This window comes from Diadema antillarum, unplaced genomic scaffold, assembly GCF_040938485.1.
Source record: "Diadema antillarum isolate AM-2024a unplaced genomic scaffold, OU_Dant_1.0 seq00001249_RagTag, whole genome shotgun sequence".
Classification (NCBI taxonomy): domain Eukaryota; kingdom Metazoa; phylum Echinodermata; class Echinoidea; order Diadematoida; family Diadematidae; genus Diadema; species Diadema antillarum.
In genome coordinates this window covers 10,344-24,729 of record NW_027272035.1, presented here as the reverse complement: position 1 = coordinate 24,729, position 14,386 = coordinate 10,344, and the positions used below count along the sequence as shown (strand labels likewise).

The 14,386-nt window shown below is 40.9% G+C and overlaps 1 protein-coding gene across 1 annotated transcript; it reads left to right on the top strand.

Annotated features, from left to right (window-relative positions):
* Positions 1-709: 709 nt before the first annotated feature.
* On the top strand, positions 710-13,737 carry LOC139745290 (uncharacterized). The gene is made up of 13 exons (XM_071655689.1): positions 710-765; positions 1,547-1,660; positions 1,906-2,032; positions 2,512-2,548; positions 3,163-3,275; positions 4,603-4,730; positions 5,428-5,539; positions 7,546-7,699; positions 8,070-8,315; positions 8,947-9,074; positions 9,508-10,258; positions 11,102-11,590; positions 13,213-13,737. Exons 1-13 carry the CDS (start codon positions 710-712, stop codon positions 13,455-13,457), a joined length of 2,700 nt encoding a protein of 899 aa, XP_071511790.1. The 3' UTR covers positions 13,458-13,737.
* Positions 13,738-14,386: the final 649 nt, after the last annotated feature.

Genomic DNA, 14,386 nt, shown 5'->3' with positions numbered 1-14,386 from the left:
TTTGCGCTGAGCTTGCTCTGTGTTGTGGGCCGCTCCGGTACAGCCCTGTTGCTATTTATACAGCGACTGGGCTGTGTATAGTTAGGTGGGAGGTGATTCCATGCCAGAGGGGTGCTCATGAAAAATGAGTGTAGAACACTAGACCCCAACTAACAAGTTAGAGGTCTATGTAGAAATCTACTGCCTGGTGCTGCTCTGTATTACAACTATGAATTTCAAACCCTTTACACAGAGAAATATTCAAAATCCTGACATGCGGTTTGCATCACCAGAAAAATTGAGATGAGACAAACATAAATCATTGAGAAAACACTTGGATGTAAACATGTAGAGATAACAAAGTTTCTTATCAAAAGTGACATTGAAATGTAATGATGTTTTGATCAGAATAAAATCCCTCAGATTTTTCTTATTCCATTTTTCATCACCAAAGTCGGGATGCGGCTTATTCGATGTTGCAGCCATATCGCCAGAGAATGCAGTATTTAGGGCACATAGTTGACGTTGTGTATGTGTGAATATACACGTATTAAATGTAAGTATTTGCTGCTTGAATTGTTATGTGATAACATATCCAGGACGAAAGCCTCGGTAACATTTCTTGCAGTGACCAGTAGCCTGTATATTTGCTACTGACTCTCTTTATAGTTTTTTCTCACATGTTTTGTCAAAACAGTCTGGTTGGAAGGACTCTCTGCACCAAGGCACAATGGCTTCCAAACCATTCCACACTTCAACCAAAGAGCCAGTATCTATGAAGCTGAGGTAAATGCAAGTTTGTGTTCATATTATATGACAGTAGACATATTGTTGAAAATTGAAGAGCCTTATCATTCATTCTGTCATACCTCACATAACCTAAGTCTTGTGTCAGATGGTACCACAAAAAGAACAGTAGATAAAACAAAACAGAAGGAAAAAAATAAATGGGTGCCGGTACAGCTCCATGCATTGAGATTCATATGACATAAAATGTAATACTGAGGGTGAAGTCCAATTGTGAAAACGTATATTTAGTGCAGTTCAGTGGTGTTAGGAAATGCCATGTACAGTGAGATAAAATTCCCAGTTGTTAGTCTGGTTTTGAAGTTAGATTTTCATGCTGTGATAGTGTAGTAGTATTGTGATTTGAGTAGTGTAGTTTATGCATCCTATATAGATTTTAAGATTTGTGAAAGTTTTGCGAATATGATGCAAAAGTTGGTATGAAAGGCATGAAAATGTTCTTATTCACTCTAATAGTCAGGATCGACTAAGTTTGTTTTTCTTAGTATTTTGAAAGGTGATGTCATAGTAAAGACAGTCATTAAACCTCAAATACTCCACATGATTTTTTTTTTTAAAGCCAACAACATGTATTGTATTGATGTAGAGAAGATATAAAAAAAAACCCCAAAACAAAAAAAAAGTAAGGCGTGATCAATATAAAAAAAGAAATTAAAAACACTGCATACTGTGTTGTCTATTTACATCATATTTATGTCTTGAAATGAGAATGTAATGTATATCAAGCATGGTTGGTCAAATCAATCTGTAATTGTTGCAGGGGACTGAACACCTCCAAGAAGGTGACCCGGCAGCTGGAGATTGACAGTCGCAGGATGGAGGAGAGACTGAGGGAGCTCAAGTTGGCCATGAATCGGGAGAAACAGGAGAGAGAGTGAGTAGTGGTATCCATGACAACCAACAGAGAAGCAATCCCACCCAACAGTGCAACTTTGGTTTAAAGATGACAATGACAAAAGTTGATGATCAGTCAGTCGGCATTCTTTGAATTCAGTCCACATTGATTCAAGATGTGCCTACATTCTTCATGCAGTTGCCTTACAGTTAACAACAATAGTGCACTGTTCTTAAGTCAGTATTCATTCATCAGTGAATGTGCTTCTTTTTCATGACACGCAGGAGACAGGGGAGTGCTGGATCTGGTGGAATCTGGTCATCAGGGAAACCTGGCGCCTTGACAACACACGGCAATGAACTCGTGAAAAAGAAGAGTCCTACCAAACCTGCCAAGCCTGGAGAACCGAAGGTATGCTTTCTCTCATGTGGAGTGAAATCCTACAGGGCAAATATTACTCTCAGCCATCATTTATGCACAGTCTGAAAATTTAGGTTGAACTACTACCACAAGATTCAAAGTTCTTCCAGAACCACTGTCCAAAAGCTTGCTCCAACAACGATGACTTACCAATGTTCATTATAAAGCTCGTATTTAACCAGCATAGTGTTTAAGAGTTGCCAGTGTTTAAGAGTTGAAACCATAAACTTTAGGAATGGGCTCCTCCTTTTCTTTTTCTTTATTTTTTTTTCAACTGAAATGTGTCAATACTAGGAATGACTTGATACTTACTTTATGTCATATAAATTTGTTCTCGCTTTATGTCACTGATGTCTCTGTCTTTTGATAATGATGCAATAGCTTTGCATTTTTTTAACACATTAACTTTATGACAGATTGAAAAATGTTAAATGAAGTCTCTTTTTGTTTTTTATGTTGTCTGTTCTTAGGTCCGAAAGATCAAAGTTCTCAAAGATACACCAATAGGTGAGTTCTGTGTTGGTCATTTTTCATTTTTACTTTCCTTTTCTTTCATTGGCTCTGACCTATTAGTGGACACTCTTAGGTGACAAGGCAATTTCAGAGTTAACCTTCTCGTTTGAAGTCAGAGACTTTCAAAACTGAACTTTTTGAGATGGTGCACTTGAAAACTTCTCTGATTTGGTCACATATTATGTTCTGTCCATTGAAATTCTTGAATTGTGCAAGATACAGAGTTTTCTCCCATAAACCCCATAAACTCTTACCTGCTCTTACACAATCAATCACACAATGACAGCATCCATACCCCTAATTCTACAGCTTTGCTATTGCTCCTGCTTCTGAATGTGTATTGTTTGAAGCCAGTGCAGCCTTGAATTATGATGTAGGTTTTAATGAAACTTATGCTGAGATCTATCCTTAAAGGTAGTCCATAGCTCGTGACAAATAAAAGAAGGTAAAATTTCAGCTTATGCTTAATGCATAGCACACATGTATGCTAATGTAAATTGTCAAGTTAAGTTAACAATTGTAGTGATGTTGTAGCACAGATGTGGATTTGTAAGGAAAACCAGACACTAAGATTGTAAACTAACACCGAATAACATTGACTGAAACAGAGGTGCCGAATCGTGCCCCCAAGAAGTACCCAGCTGGAGAGCCAATGGCGTCAGTGAGGAAATCCTTCTCTGGGCCAGCGTGTGGTCAGTGTGAGGAGCGAGCTGTGGCTTTGGTGAGTCTCACTGAAAGAACAGTTTAATGACTCTTTTGTGTGTCACGATCGCACGCCAAACTCAAGTCTACAGCATGCCAAGTTTGCATATTCTGCTTAAATATACGCACAAACCCACCCAAGCTGATTGGTAATTCGCCAAATGCCAAAATACATTGAAAGGGTTTCTCACGATTCCATTTCTATCACATGTAGCTGGCATTTGATGTGGTGATTGACTTTCAAGTGGTGTTCCTTACTGGATTTACAAGTAAATTCCAAGTTTGTTCACTGTTTTGTGTTAAAAGTCATGCCTTACAATTAAGCTTCTGGTCATTACAAAGAAAAACAATCTTAGATTTGTCATACAATTTTACATCAAAGCAAAGCTTGGCATTTTCTCTACTACTTTTCTCATTATATGTCCAGGGTAACGAAACTCTAAAAGTTACGTGGATTTGAAAAACAGAATGTTTTCCCAAAGCATGACTACATTGCTGTCTCAGAATAATGTGGCACACAGGGGGTTTACACCATGGCAAATAAAAGAGTTAACATCTTTATGATGCCTTCCATGATGGGACAGTAAGCCTGCTGGATTCTGCCACATGCAGTTGAAGTGTTTAACCCATTAACTGGTAATCCCTAATCCAGAGTCTACTACACTAACAAGATGATCTAAGATCCATCAGTGACAATTTGTGTTTCATTGATTGGTCAGTTGATGATCATATGACTGTAGAACGAGAGCAAACGAGAATTGGCTAGCCAGGAGCCATTGTGCAGTGAAATGGAAGGTGCTTTAATGAGCCAAAAACTGTCCTTTTGTACAAAAGTTCAGATAGGATGGCAGAGAACATAGAAAAGAATTGATGAAATTTAAGTTCAACCATCTTTTGTATCAGAAATAAGAATGAAAGTTCTGCCTGAATATTTCACTAGTATCTGTTTGATCCATAGCATTTGAAGGGTTGTCAGGCCATTTTTTGTTTAAAGAATAGATACAATGTTTTCAGATTTAGATATTTAATGTTGCTACATGATTTAAGACAAGAATATTGTGATATGAACTGAAATAAATGGCAGCTGCTTCTATGACATTTCTTTTGATACCAGTACCAGGAGCAACAAGGGACTGATATCATGGACTCTTTTCACCATTAAAAGCCTCATTTTGCTAAATTGACAATATGAATGCATTTCCATTCCATTGATCACATGAGCTGGAAATCAGTTGAGCACAAGGCTGTTTGACTTCTCAGGCCATAAAACTGTAAAGGTTTAGATGTCATGTGCACTCTTAAATGCTGACATGTTCTTTTTTGTGTGCTGTCTTTTCCCTCTTTAGACTTGCATGGAATGTGGTGAAAACTACTGCGCTGGCTGCTTTGCAAAATTTCACCTCAAGGGGGCGCTCCGTCAGCATCGGTCCATCCCGTACCAACCTGACAAAGAAAAAACTTCTCCACATAACAGGTGAGTATTTTCGTGCTTTCATATCAATTCTTTCTAATTGAACGGCTGTAGGCTTTCTGCACTAAAGTATTGTGAACTCTTAAAAATGTTATAGGCCTTCGCGAGTTGTTAAATTTTTGATCATGGAGTACAGTAATGAATGAAGAAATGTACACTTGTGTGTCCAATTCATGGTGGTGTGAGAGTTGATATATTCACATGTTGTTAAATTTGCGAAAAGCACCTGACTCGCAAAGTTTGTGAACATAAGAACATTGCAAAATATATGGCGTATACAGTAATTGACCTTACCATACTTTACCTTTTTTTGCAGTTCCCTGTGTGGGCTCCCAGAATGTGAAGCAATGAGCAGATAGTTTAGGGTGCTGCGCACGATGTCCCACTGCTCTAGGATAGTAACACAAATATACAATTCTGTAGGCACTGTGATTTTCTGCAAATATGTTTGAGAAAGCAGTACCAACAATTAGTATGCACTGTTTTTTTTTCCCTTTATGTATGCAAGTTTACATACACTGTATACCAAGAGACTGTTTGTGCATGTCTGTATAGCCTTTGATTCATCTAGATCATTCGAAATTGATAGGAGTTTTTAAGTTTGTCAGCTTGACTTGTTTGCAGCAAATCAAACATGCGTACCTTGAAATGAACAGTTGAGCGATTCCTGATATATTTCTGCCTTGTTATCACTGAACAGCATTGCTGCAAGTAACAGCAAGCCCAGTGTCACAAAAACTTCATCCAGTGCAGACAGCCATTCCATGAGCAGTGAGACCAAGGTTATCATTCCTCAAACAGCGCCACCAGCTGTAAGTCAATTCTCTGCAGAGATTCTTCATGTTTTGTTTCTATGATTGTAACATACCTGCACTAAAGAAGTGGTCGTAGGATGGACTGTGAGGTAAAATACTCATGTCAAAATATCAAATGACAATGTTAAAAATTCAACAATGATGAGATTTAGATTTCCATTTTTGAGTTTAAGTAGTGGACAATTGACACTGGATAGTGGGGAGATGATATAATACAAAATCTTAATGAATTTTGTTTGTTTAATTTTTATGCCTCCGCCACGAAGTGGTGCCGGAGGCATAGTATGTTTTCGGGTTGTCCGTCCGTCCGTACGTCCGTCCTCTTTCGTTTACGCGATAACTTGAGTAATATTGACTTGAATTCTACCAAACTTGGTCCAAGTATAAAGTATGATGGGGCAATTAGTTGATTGGATTTTGGGTGAAATCCGCCGAAGGTCAAAGGTCAAATCATGAAATTGTATCCGTTTACGCGATAACTCAAGACTGGATCGAGCAAATTTCACCAAACTTTGTCGGAGGATGATGTATGATAGGACAATTACTTGATTAGTTTTTTTAGTGAAATCGGACTGAGGTCAAAGGTCAAAGATCAAGGTCAAATCCTGAAATTTATCTGTTTACGTGATAACTCAAAACTGGATGAAGCAGCTTTCACCAAACTTGGTCCAAGGATGATGTATGATGGGAAAATTAGTTGAGTAGATTTTAGTGACATTGGCAAGAGGTCAAAGGTCAAAAGGTCAAGGTCAAATGCTGAAAATGTTGCTATTTCCCCAATATCTATGCAATGCCCTAAGGTATTTTCTTGAAACTTGGTGTAGACATGTACTACTGCATAAAGATTCTCCAGAGAGTTTCATGTCATAAGGTCAAAGGTCAAAAGGTCAAAGGTTAGGTGAAAATGTTGTAATATCACTTTTCTCACAAATGGTTCAATGTATCTTCATGGAACTTGGTACATACGCATGTACTGACTTGCAGAGATTATCTAGGAAATTTAGGGGTCATAGGTCAATAGTCATAGGGTCAAAGGTCAAGGTCAACTCTTCAATATTTTATTATTTTCCCTCATACACTAGTATATGAAATGCTTGCATTTTATTATTAGTTTTAACTTAATATCTACATGCATTACCTATTGGAGATTCTCCAGGAAATTTCCAGCCAGAATGTCAAAGGTCAAAGGTTAAGGGTCAAAGGCCAGGTTTCAATGCCCCCCCCCCCCCAAAAAAAAAAAAAAAAAAAAAAATATATATCTATTTTGTACTCTAAGTACACTCTTTCTTCATACATTTGTACCTTGGAAATTACTTAATGCATTAAACTTATAAAAGGGTCTGTCAGAATTCAATTCCCCAAATATGTGTACCTGCACTCTTCGGCAATTATAGCAAACCCAGTTCAAGGAAAGTGAACATTCAAGTCATTTCTGACAAACCTGTCATATTTTTATTTTTTTGCCAGTTATGTGAAACTGTCATGGATCACACATTGTGAAGACATTGTACTATACCCCTATTGGGAGAATCATGCATTATGGCGGAGGCATCAGTCGCCATAGCGACATTTCTAGTTCCATTTGAGAAGATGGCTGGATAGCCCATATTCAGCTGCACTAGCTGGTCTTTCATGGGGTCCAGTTGGACGTGAGGCAGGACCACTTCACCGTGTTGTGCACCCTGCTCTTTTACGATGAATGAATGAAGCGGGATCTTTGATGTGTATGAGTTGCGACTCTCACACACATGAGACCTCCATTTTATGTCCTATCTGAGGATTTTGACTCCTGCTAGAGGGGAAGTTATGAGTACACACAACATTGCTCAGTTAGACTTGGGAATCGGACCCGGGTCATTTGGATCTGGAGGCAGACATGCTGTCAGCTGAGCCAAATCACTACCCACAATGTTTTGTCCCTAAAACCATTAACCCATGCCTCTTTTCCTATATTGAGAACACTTCTATTGATTTGAAATACATCTTTGTTGCTTGCACACAAGAATCCATCGCCGGGTCCGGGGGGTAAGAGTCTCTTTGATGGCGAGTACAACGAGGAGGAGAGTGCTGCCTCTTTCGCTGCAGCTCTCGCAGAATGGAGGCAAGCAAAGAAAGGGGGTCAGCAAATTCAGAATGGTCAGGATGGAAAGAAAAGTGGTGAGTGCTCCTTGGGTCATCGCTATGTACCCAGCATCTTTATCAGATGTTAATTAAGATGATCACACATAGTTTTGTGTATTAAGTCATATTCTGTGGATGAATAGAACTCATATTATCAAGTTTGTTTTCCAGAAGAATTTACTGGTATGAGAAAATTCATGAGAATGAAATTTGTAAAACCAGCTCAACAAAAGTAAAGTTCTGAAGATACAGAGACAATTATAAATGTTTTCACTTTACTCATCAAATATTTGATATTTGCTGATCTCATTTGCTCAGCTGTTCACACCCCTTCTCCTTTCTTGTTTTGCTTTGTTTCATTATTATTACATATGCCTAACTCTCATCTTTGTGCCCGATGACACAGTCCATGACATGGGTAGCGGAACATCTGCAGTGGACAACTCGGACAAGCGGCCAGTAGAGATCAACTTCCGTGACAACGAAGCGCTGAGCTATGCCGATCGTCTTCTGCTGAAGAAGCACCGGCGCACCGAGCTACCCTCAGCGCTGAGCCCTACCCCTAGCCAACTGGCTGACCACTACCTGGCCAGGGGGGCTGAGTCCCAGACGGGAGATACTGAGTTGACCAACGGTCACTACAACCCCTCAGGTTAGTGTGCTTGGTTCAGCATCCTGTGAATCCTGGTGTAAGACATATTTAGGGCACAACAGCCAGACACATACTTCCGTGTAGAGTAACAATCTTCCACTCATGATGTGGCCAACAGGGAAAAACCCCTCTTTAGAACTTAATGTCCAGAGTAAAAGGGTGTGTGTCTGACCTCAATAACACATGTCGTACTTGACTGGTAGTAAAGAGAGGTCAAGTTGGAAAATATGAGAGACTATGAATTAGGAATGACAATTTCACTGTCTGTAAGTCACACTGTGTGCTTGAACAGTCTTACTGAAGCTGTGCAATCAAGACGAAGTGTGATTCAACATGGCCCCTGAATGTCATCTCCCCTTATTCTGAGTCGTCTTCCTCATATTCACGAGATCCTAGCACACAGTAGGCCTCAAGGCAGAGAAATAATACCAAAATGAAATTAGTTGTAAGTTTGAACAGCAATGAGTATAGACTCTCTGTGAGCAGCTGCCTCATGATGCTTTGCATGTGAAGTCCATGATCGTAATTTTCATCCTACTATTGATAATAGTGATTATTATTACCACTATTATCAGAGATGTCAGGCAGTGTTCATCTTTAATTCATTGATTGGAATCATCCATTTCTGCAGAGGAGGAGCTGGAGATGGCAGAGGAGCACCAACGCTATGCCGACATGTTTGGTGGTAACGGACAGACCCCTCCAGCTGAGATGGAACGTCCCAAGAGCAATGTCACCATTGTGGAAATCACAGAAGCGGTAAGAGGGCAGTGTATGAAACTCATACAGGATTGGATGATTCATACTAGTGGATGGCTGAATATGTATCCATTTCTGAAATTCAAGAGCACCTCCCAAATAGCAAAACCTAGGATGTCCAATTAGTGATTTATCTGCAGGATTTGTAGAACGGATTTGTAGAATGTCTTTATGTAATACTGTAAAAGTGGATATTTTCGCATGCGAAATCTTTTGCGCTTTTTCAGTCAGATGAATTTTGTGTATTTTTAGTTCAACAGAAGTGAGACATTACAAAGTGATGCATAAAAGAAGCAAAAATATTCAAGTGCTTTCATTTTCGTGCTAGTTTTTGGTCACACGAAATGTTAGTGTCTGTTTAATCATGGTGGCTTCCAATGAAAATGGCTTGTAGATGATGCAGGATTTCACTGTCCACCTGTTACTTTTCCAGGACGCCCTGAATGAAAAGGATATAGATGTCCAGTCAGTGTACAGTGTACAGGAGTGGGACGGAACAACAAGCACGCCCTCACCCCGCACCACCATCGTCAACTCCAAGCAATCTGATGTTGTGATAGCAGAGCATGACGACTCTCCCAAACCATCCACTGAGATGACAACTGCTGGCAAAGTAGGCTCAAGGCCAACAGAATCTGCGAAAGATAAGAAAATAAAAGCCACAACGAACAGACCACCATCTCAGGGACCAAATCAGAAAAAAATAGGAGGGAAGAATGAGAATAGACCTTCATCACAGCGAAGCAAGGTAGAGGAGAAAAAACCCTCGTCAACAGCAAGAAACGGGAGCAGTCGTGCATCATCGCGGAACGAGATTCGCGGTAAGCAGATTGCAGACGCAAAAGGCAGCTCAAGCAGGTCGGGCAAGGAGTCGTCGCGGAAACCGGACAGGGCGGGGCAGAGGAGTGGAAAAGAGAGTGCCAGGAGAAGGGCTGTGGAGCCAGAGAGACCCCCTTCCACCGGTCTCACCACCCTTCCCTCCAGGAACCTGCAGGAGATTAGCAGGATGCAGGTTACCAAGCAACACCAGGGTTATGGAGAAGGGCTTGGTGCCTTCTTCACTGGTGGCATCCTAGGAGGGGAAGCAGGTGAAAAGGCAGAGATGGGAAAGGAAAAGAAGGAACCAGATCGGTTGAAGGACAGCAGGACTCCTACCAATGAACTACCAGAGTGCAGTTATAAAGGTTTGGAATTAATGCTTTGTTTTAACATATTATTCATAAGCTTAGATTTCTTTCAAGAGCAGTTATCTTTGACTAATTTCCAAAGTATCTAATGCTACCCAAAAGAGCATCATGTTTTTCTCTGTAATTAATTTTACCTTTGCTTGTATTGTTTGTGTGGTTTTTCTTTCTCTTTTTCTTTAATTCTAAACTCAAGCATAGTTCTCATTTTAGATATGTATTCTGACAGATAATGTGCTAGCCTTGTTAAAAAAAAAAACCAGAAAGATAGGTGATCTATACAATGGGCTTTAATGGCCTAGCCACACAGAAACAACACCACAAACAAATTGCTAAAGAGTATGGTATCCATTCTCAAGAAGAAGAAAAAAAAGGACACCAAAACTGCTTTGGGTGTATGGAGCAACATATATTTATCAATCCTTTTTAGTTACCTGTCAACCCCCCCCCCCCCCCAAAAAAAAAAAAAAAAAAAAAATGATTTCAGTATGTATTGTTATATACCATACCTTGATATTTATGTTTTGTAATGACTTTTCTCTGACACTTTTAAAACAGAAGGTTAAATCTGCAGGGATGTGGATTTTAAGTGTCACTCGAGTCTTTAACCCATTGAGGATGGATCACTGATTTTGCTCCAACACACATATCCCATAGACACGTGCCCGAGTATACTTGGGACTCGTCCTCAACGGATTAACTTGTCTGATGATTTGCTGCTGCTGATTTCAGAAATTTGGCAGATCTTTTGATGTATTGCAATTTTTAAGATGAATGTAAGTCAAGGAAGTGTCGCTGCATCGATCATGATATCAATTTTGATATGTCCCTTGGCTTTGGCAGGTCCCTCTACCAGTTGGCGTCCTGACAGCAGTCTTTCCAACCACCCTGACCAGCCAGTGACAGTCTTCTCACCATCCCCTCCCAAGCAGTCCAGAGATGCCAAGTCTTCGGGTGTGGCTGGAAGGAAGCGCTCTTCCATCCGAACATCGGCCGAGAAGCCCATCCAACCGTCGGCTGGGGGGAAGTCAGAGAGGACGGGTACGTCCCGAAAGGTGTCTGGGAAGTCGGGAAGAGTGAAGGCAGGAGCATCGGATGATGACCACACCATCCACTGGGTTCTCAGCCAGCAGAAGAGACTCACCGATGACCACTCGGCCACGTCCAGTGCCTCTACCCTACCGGACAGGAGCAGCAGCCGCATCGAGGTCGACGGCGATGACCTGACCTCGTACGATGACCACGGGCTGGCTGGTGATCAGGAAAAGGCAGACAAAGAGACCCTGGAGCAACTCACCTGGGAGCTTGCCTCAAATGAAGGCAGAATCACTGGTAAGTAGATAAGATTTAATGATTAATTCCCCCTGCGAGTTGTTCCTAAAAAAACACATTGGTGCCTCGTTTTGTGTATAACAAAACAGTTTGTGAGCCCGTCAGTGCACGCTCTATTCGTACCTTTCGCCCGATTTATATTTTCATTGTTTGTTGACATATGGCATATGTCATTAACCATGGAAAGGGGACACATGTACCACCTGACTGCTTTCACACAGGTAGATTACCAACCTGTCCATTCTCTGTGGACCAGCAAGAAGAATCTTGTTTGGGGGCATAGAAGGCTCTTGGAGAATTGCTGGAGGAACGGATTAATAGTGACACTTCTAACCTCCTGTTGAGGGTTACCGAAATACCTGTATACTGGCAGTGGTACCACACAGCTTGTCAGCTTTCTATCATCAACCAATTTTACCAACTGTGGAAAACTTTTGCAAGACATCAGCAAGATGCAGCAGAATTTTGCTATTTTCCAATTTACCCCCCCCCCAAAAAAAAAAAGAAGAAGAAAAGAAAGAGAAAACTTTATCCAACATTTACTGAGATGGGAGCCCTCATTCATTTGCACTGTTTTCAACCCATTCTGTGCCTTTTGAACAAATCACACAGTTGAATCTTAAAGCCAAAGCTTAGTTCTGGTACGCCTGCAAAAATTGTCAAATTTCGCTCCCAAATGTGAACGTATGCCTAGGAAATGTGCGGAATAACGCTGTAATAACAAGATATTTGATGGGTAACGACGAAAATGCGATATATTAACCAAAAAGGTTCAGTCTCAGAACTTACCCGAACAGGGTCAGGCTAAACTCGGACTCGGGGATAACTCGGCCTCGCTTTGTTGACGGCGGGCTGAGTTGTATTGGTTGTCCCTCTGGATTGTACAGTGTTGTACTATGGGAGCGGCCTGTATAAACTAGCGCTTCGCGTTCTGGCTACTCGCAGTAATGGTGCGAGTTGTTACAACGCGCGCAACAAAAAACCTCTTTGGCGCGCATGCAAAATTAGTGTGCGCCTATCAAGCACCTCTAAAAACAATCAAAGACGCTGAAAAACTTCAAAGACAGCGCGTCTCAGTTTATCAAGCGTCTTTGATTGTTTTTAGACGTGCTTGATAGGCGCACACTAATTTTGCATGCGCGCCAAAAGGTTTTTTGAAGCGCACGTTGTAACAACTTGGACCATTACTGCAAGTAGCCAGAACGCGAAGCGCTATACAGGCCGCAGCTCCCATAGTACAACACTGTACACTCCAGAGGGACAACCAAGACAACTCAGCCCGCCGTCAACAAAGCGAGGCCGAGTTATCCCCGAGACCGAGTTTAGCCTGACCTCGTTTGGGTAAGTTCTGAGACTGAACCTTTTTGGTTAATATTTTGCATTTTCATCGTTACCCATCGAATATCTTGTTATTGCAGCGTTATTCCGCACTTTTCCTAGGCATGCGTTCACATTTGGGAGCAAAATTTGACAATTTTTGCAGGCGTACCAGAACTATGTTTTGGCTGTAATAAAGTGCCAAGCCACCAGGTTTATGGGTGCTTGAAGCACTCTATGACATACTTTGTAGCCAAAACTATACAAGGGCTTTAAGAGACATCCTATCATGTCACCCTCCACAGCTGATGGTCGCATCTCCAGTATGAGCCTCATCCAGGATCTGGACGAAGAGAAGATGCTTCAACTGCCCGAGGAGTACCAGGACCTGGCCCTTGGCATAGTCCAGGATGATGGACTTGGGTCTGGTCTCAGTACCCCCTGCAATGACCTTTCCCTAGACAGGCTCAGCGAGGAAGAGCTGCGCTCTGATTTCGAGCTTGCTGCTGATAACCAGCGCTACAAAGATGAGGTGGAAGCACTACACTGAGAGAGGATAGAGGAGCTGATGTGGTTGCTATGGTAACAGTCGTCTTGTGCAAGTCCTTCCCAAATCCTGACCAAATGTGACAGCCAGTTCAAAACCCACAAATAGGAGACCAAAATTAATTTCCTCTTTTCTACATAGTTTGAAAGAGTAAGCTCTAAGCTGTAAAATGATATATAACTTATTAAAATTGGACCATCCTGACCCATTCAAAATGTGATTGAAATAAGAGAAAGTTAGGAGATGCACTTTCATAGAAAAGGAAGTAAACAAGATTTAAAGATTAGGGCCATTCAGGCATGCTGTGCATGTATCAATTAAAATACACTTTATTTACCAGTGAAAGCAATGCCTGTCCCCCCCCCCCCCCCCCCCCCATAAAATGTGATCTAGAAAACTGCTAATATCTCAATTTCAGTTTTGCTTTAAGCCACCAAATTTTGATAGTCAATAGAAAAAGAGACTGTTCTCCCAGTTAAGACAAACTTTAAAAATTTGAGCTGGTCAACCCAAATGGCATATTTTGGTCCATTAAAGAGAATCCTAATCTGTGACTTCTTGTAAGTTTTTAGCTGGGTGGTCACAAATTTCGTCCATAAACAGGAACACAGGTTAGAGTGGAAGGTGACCAAGTTTTGATCGAGTTTCCTATTACATAGGCAAAGTAGAATTTGTTTCTTGAAGTTGGCCTTGATTAATTTGCTGGCAAAAGAGTAGAGTTAATGGTATTTTTCAACCAGCAATGTGATATTGATATAGATTTTGCTTTTTTCAACTGTCATCTTTCGCCCAAATGAGTCAGTTTACAGTAAAACCAGCAATTTTTGCATGCATGAATCTTGCAAATTTTGCGAGGAGCCAGGATTCCAGAAAGTAGAATGCATGCAAAAGCTTTTGGCTACAGAATGTGTTGAATGCCAGTGGCAATTTGC

Coding starts and splice junctions, on each gene's coding strand:
- LOC139745290 (XM_071655689.1), top strand. CDS start 710: ATGGCTTCCAAACCATTCCACACTTCAACCAAAGAGCCAGTATCTATG. Junction 2,549..3,162: donor TCTCAAAGATACACCAATAG/GTGAGTTCTGTG, acceptor TGACTGAAACAG/AGGTGCCGAATCGTGCCCCC. Junction 7,700..8,069: donor TCAGGATGGAAAGAAAAGTG/GTGAGTGCTCCT, acceptor CCGATGACACAG/TCCATGACATGGGTAGCGGA.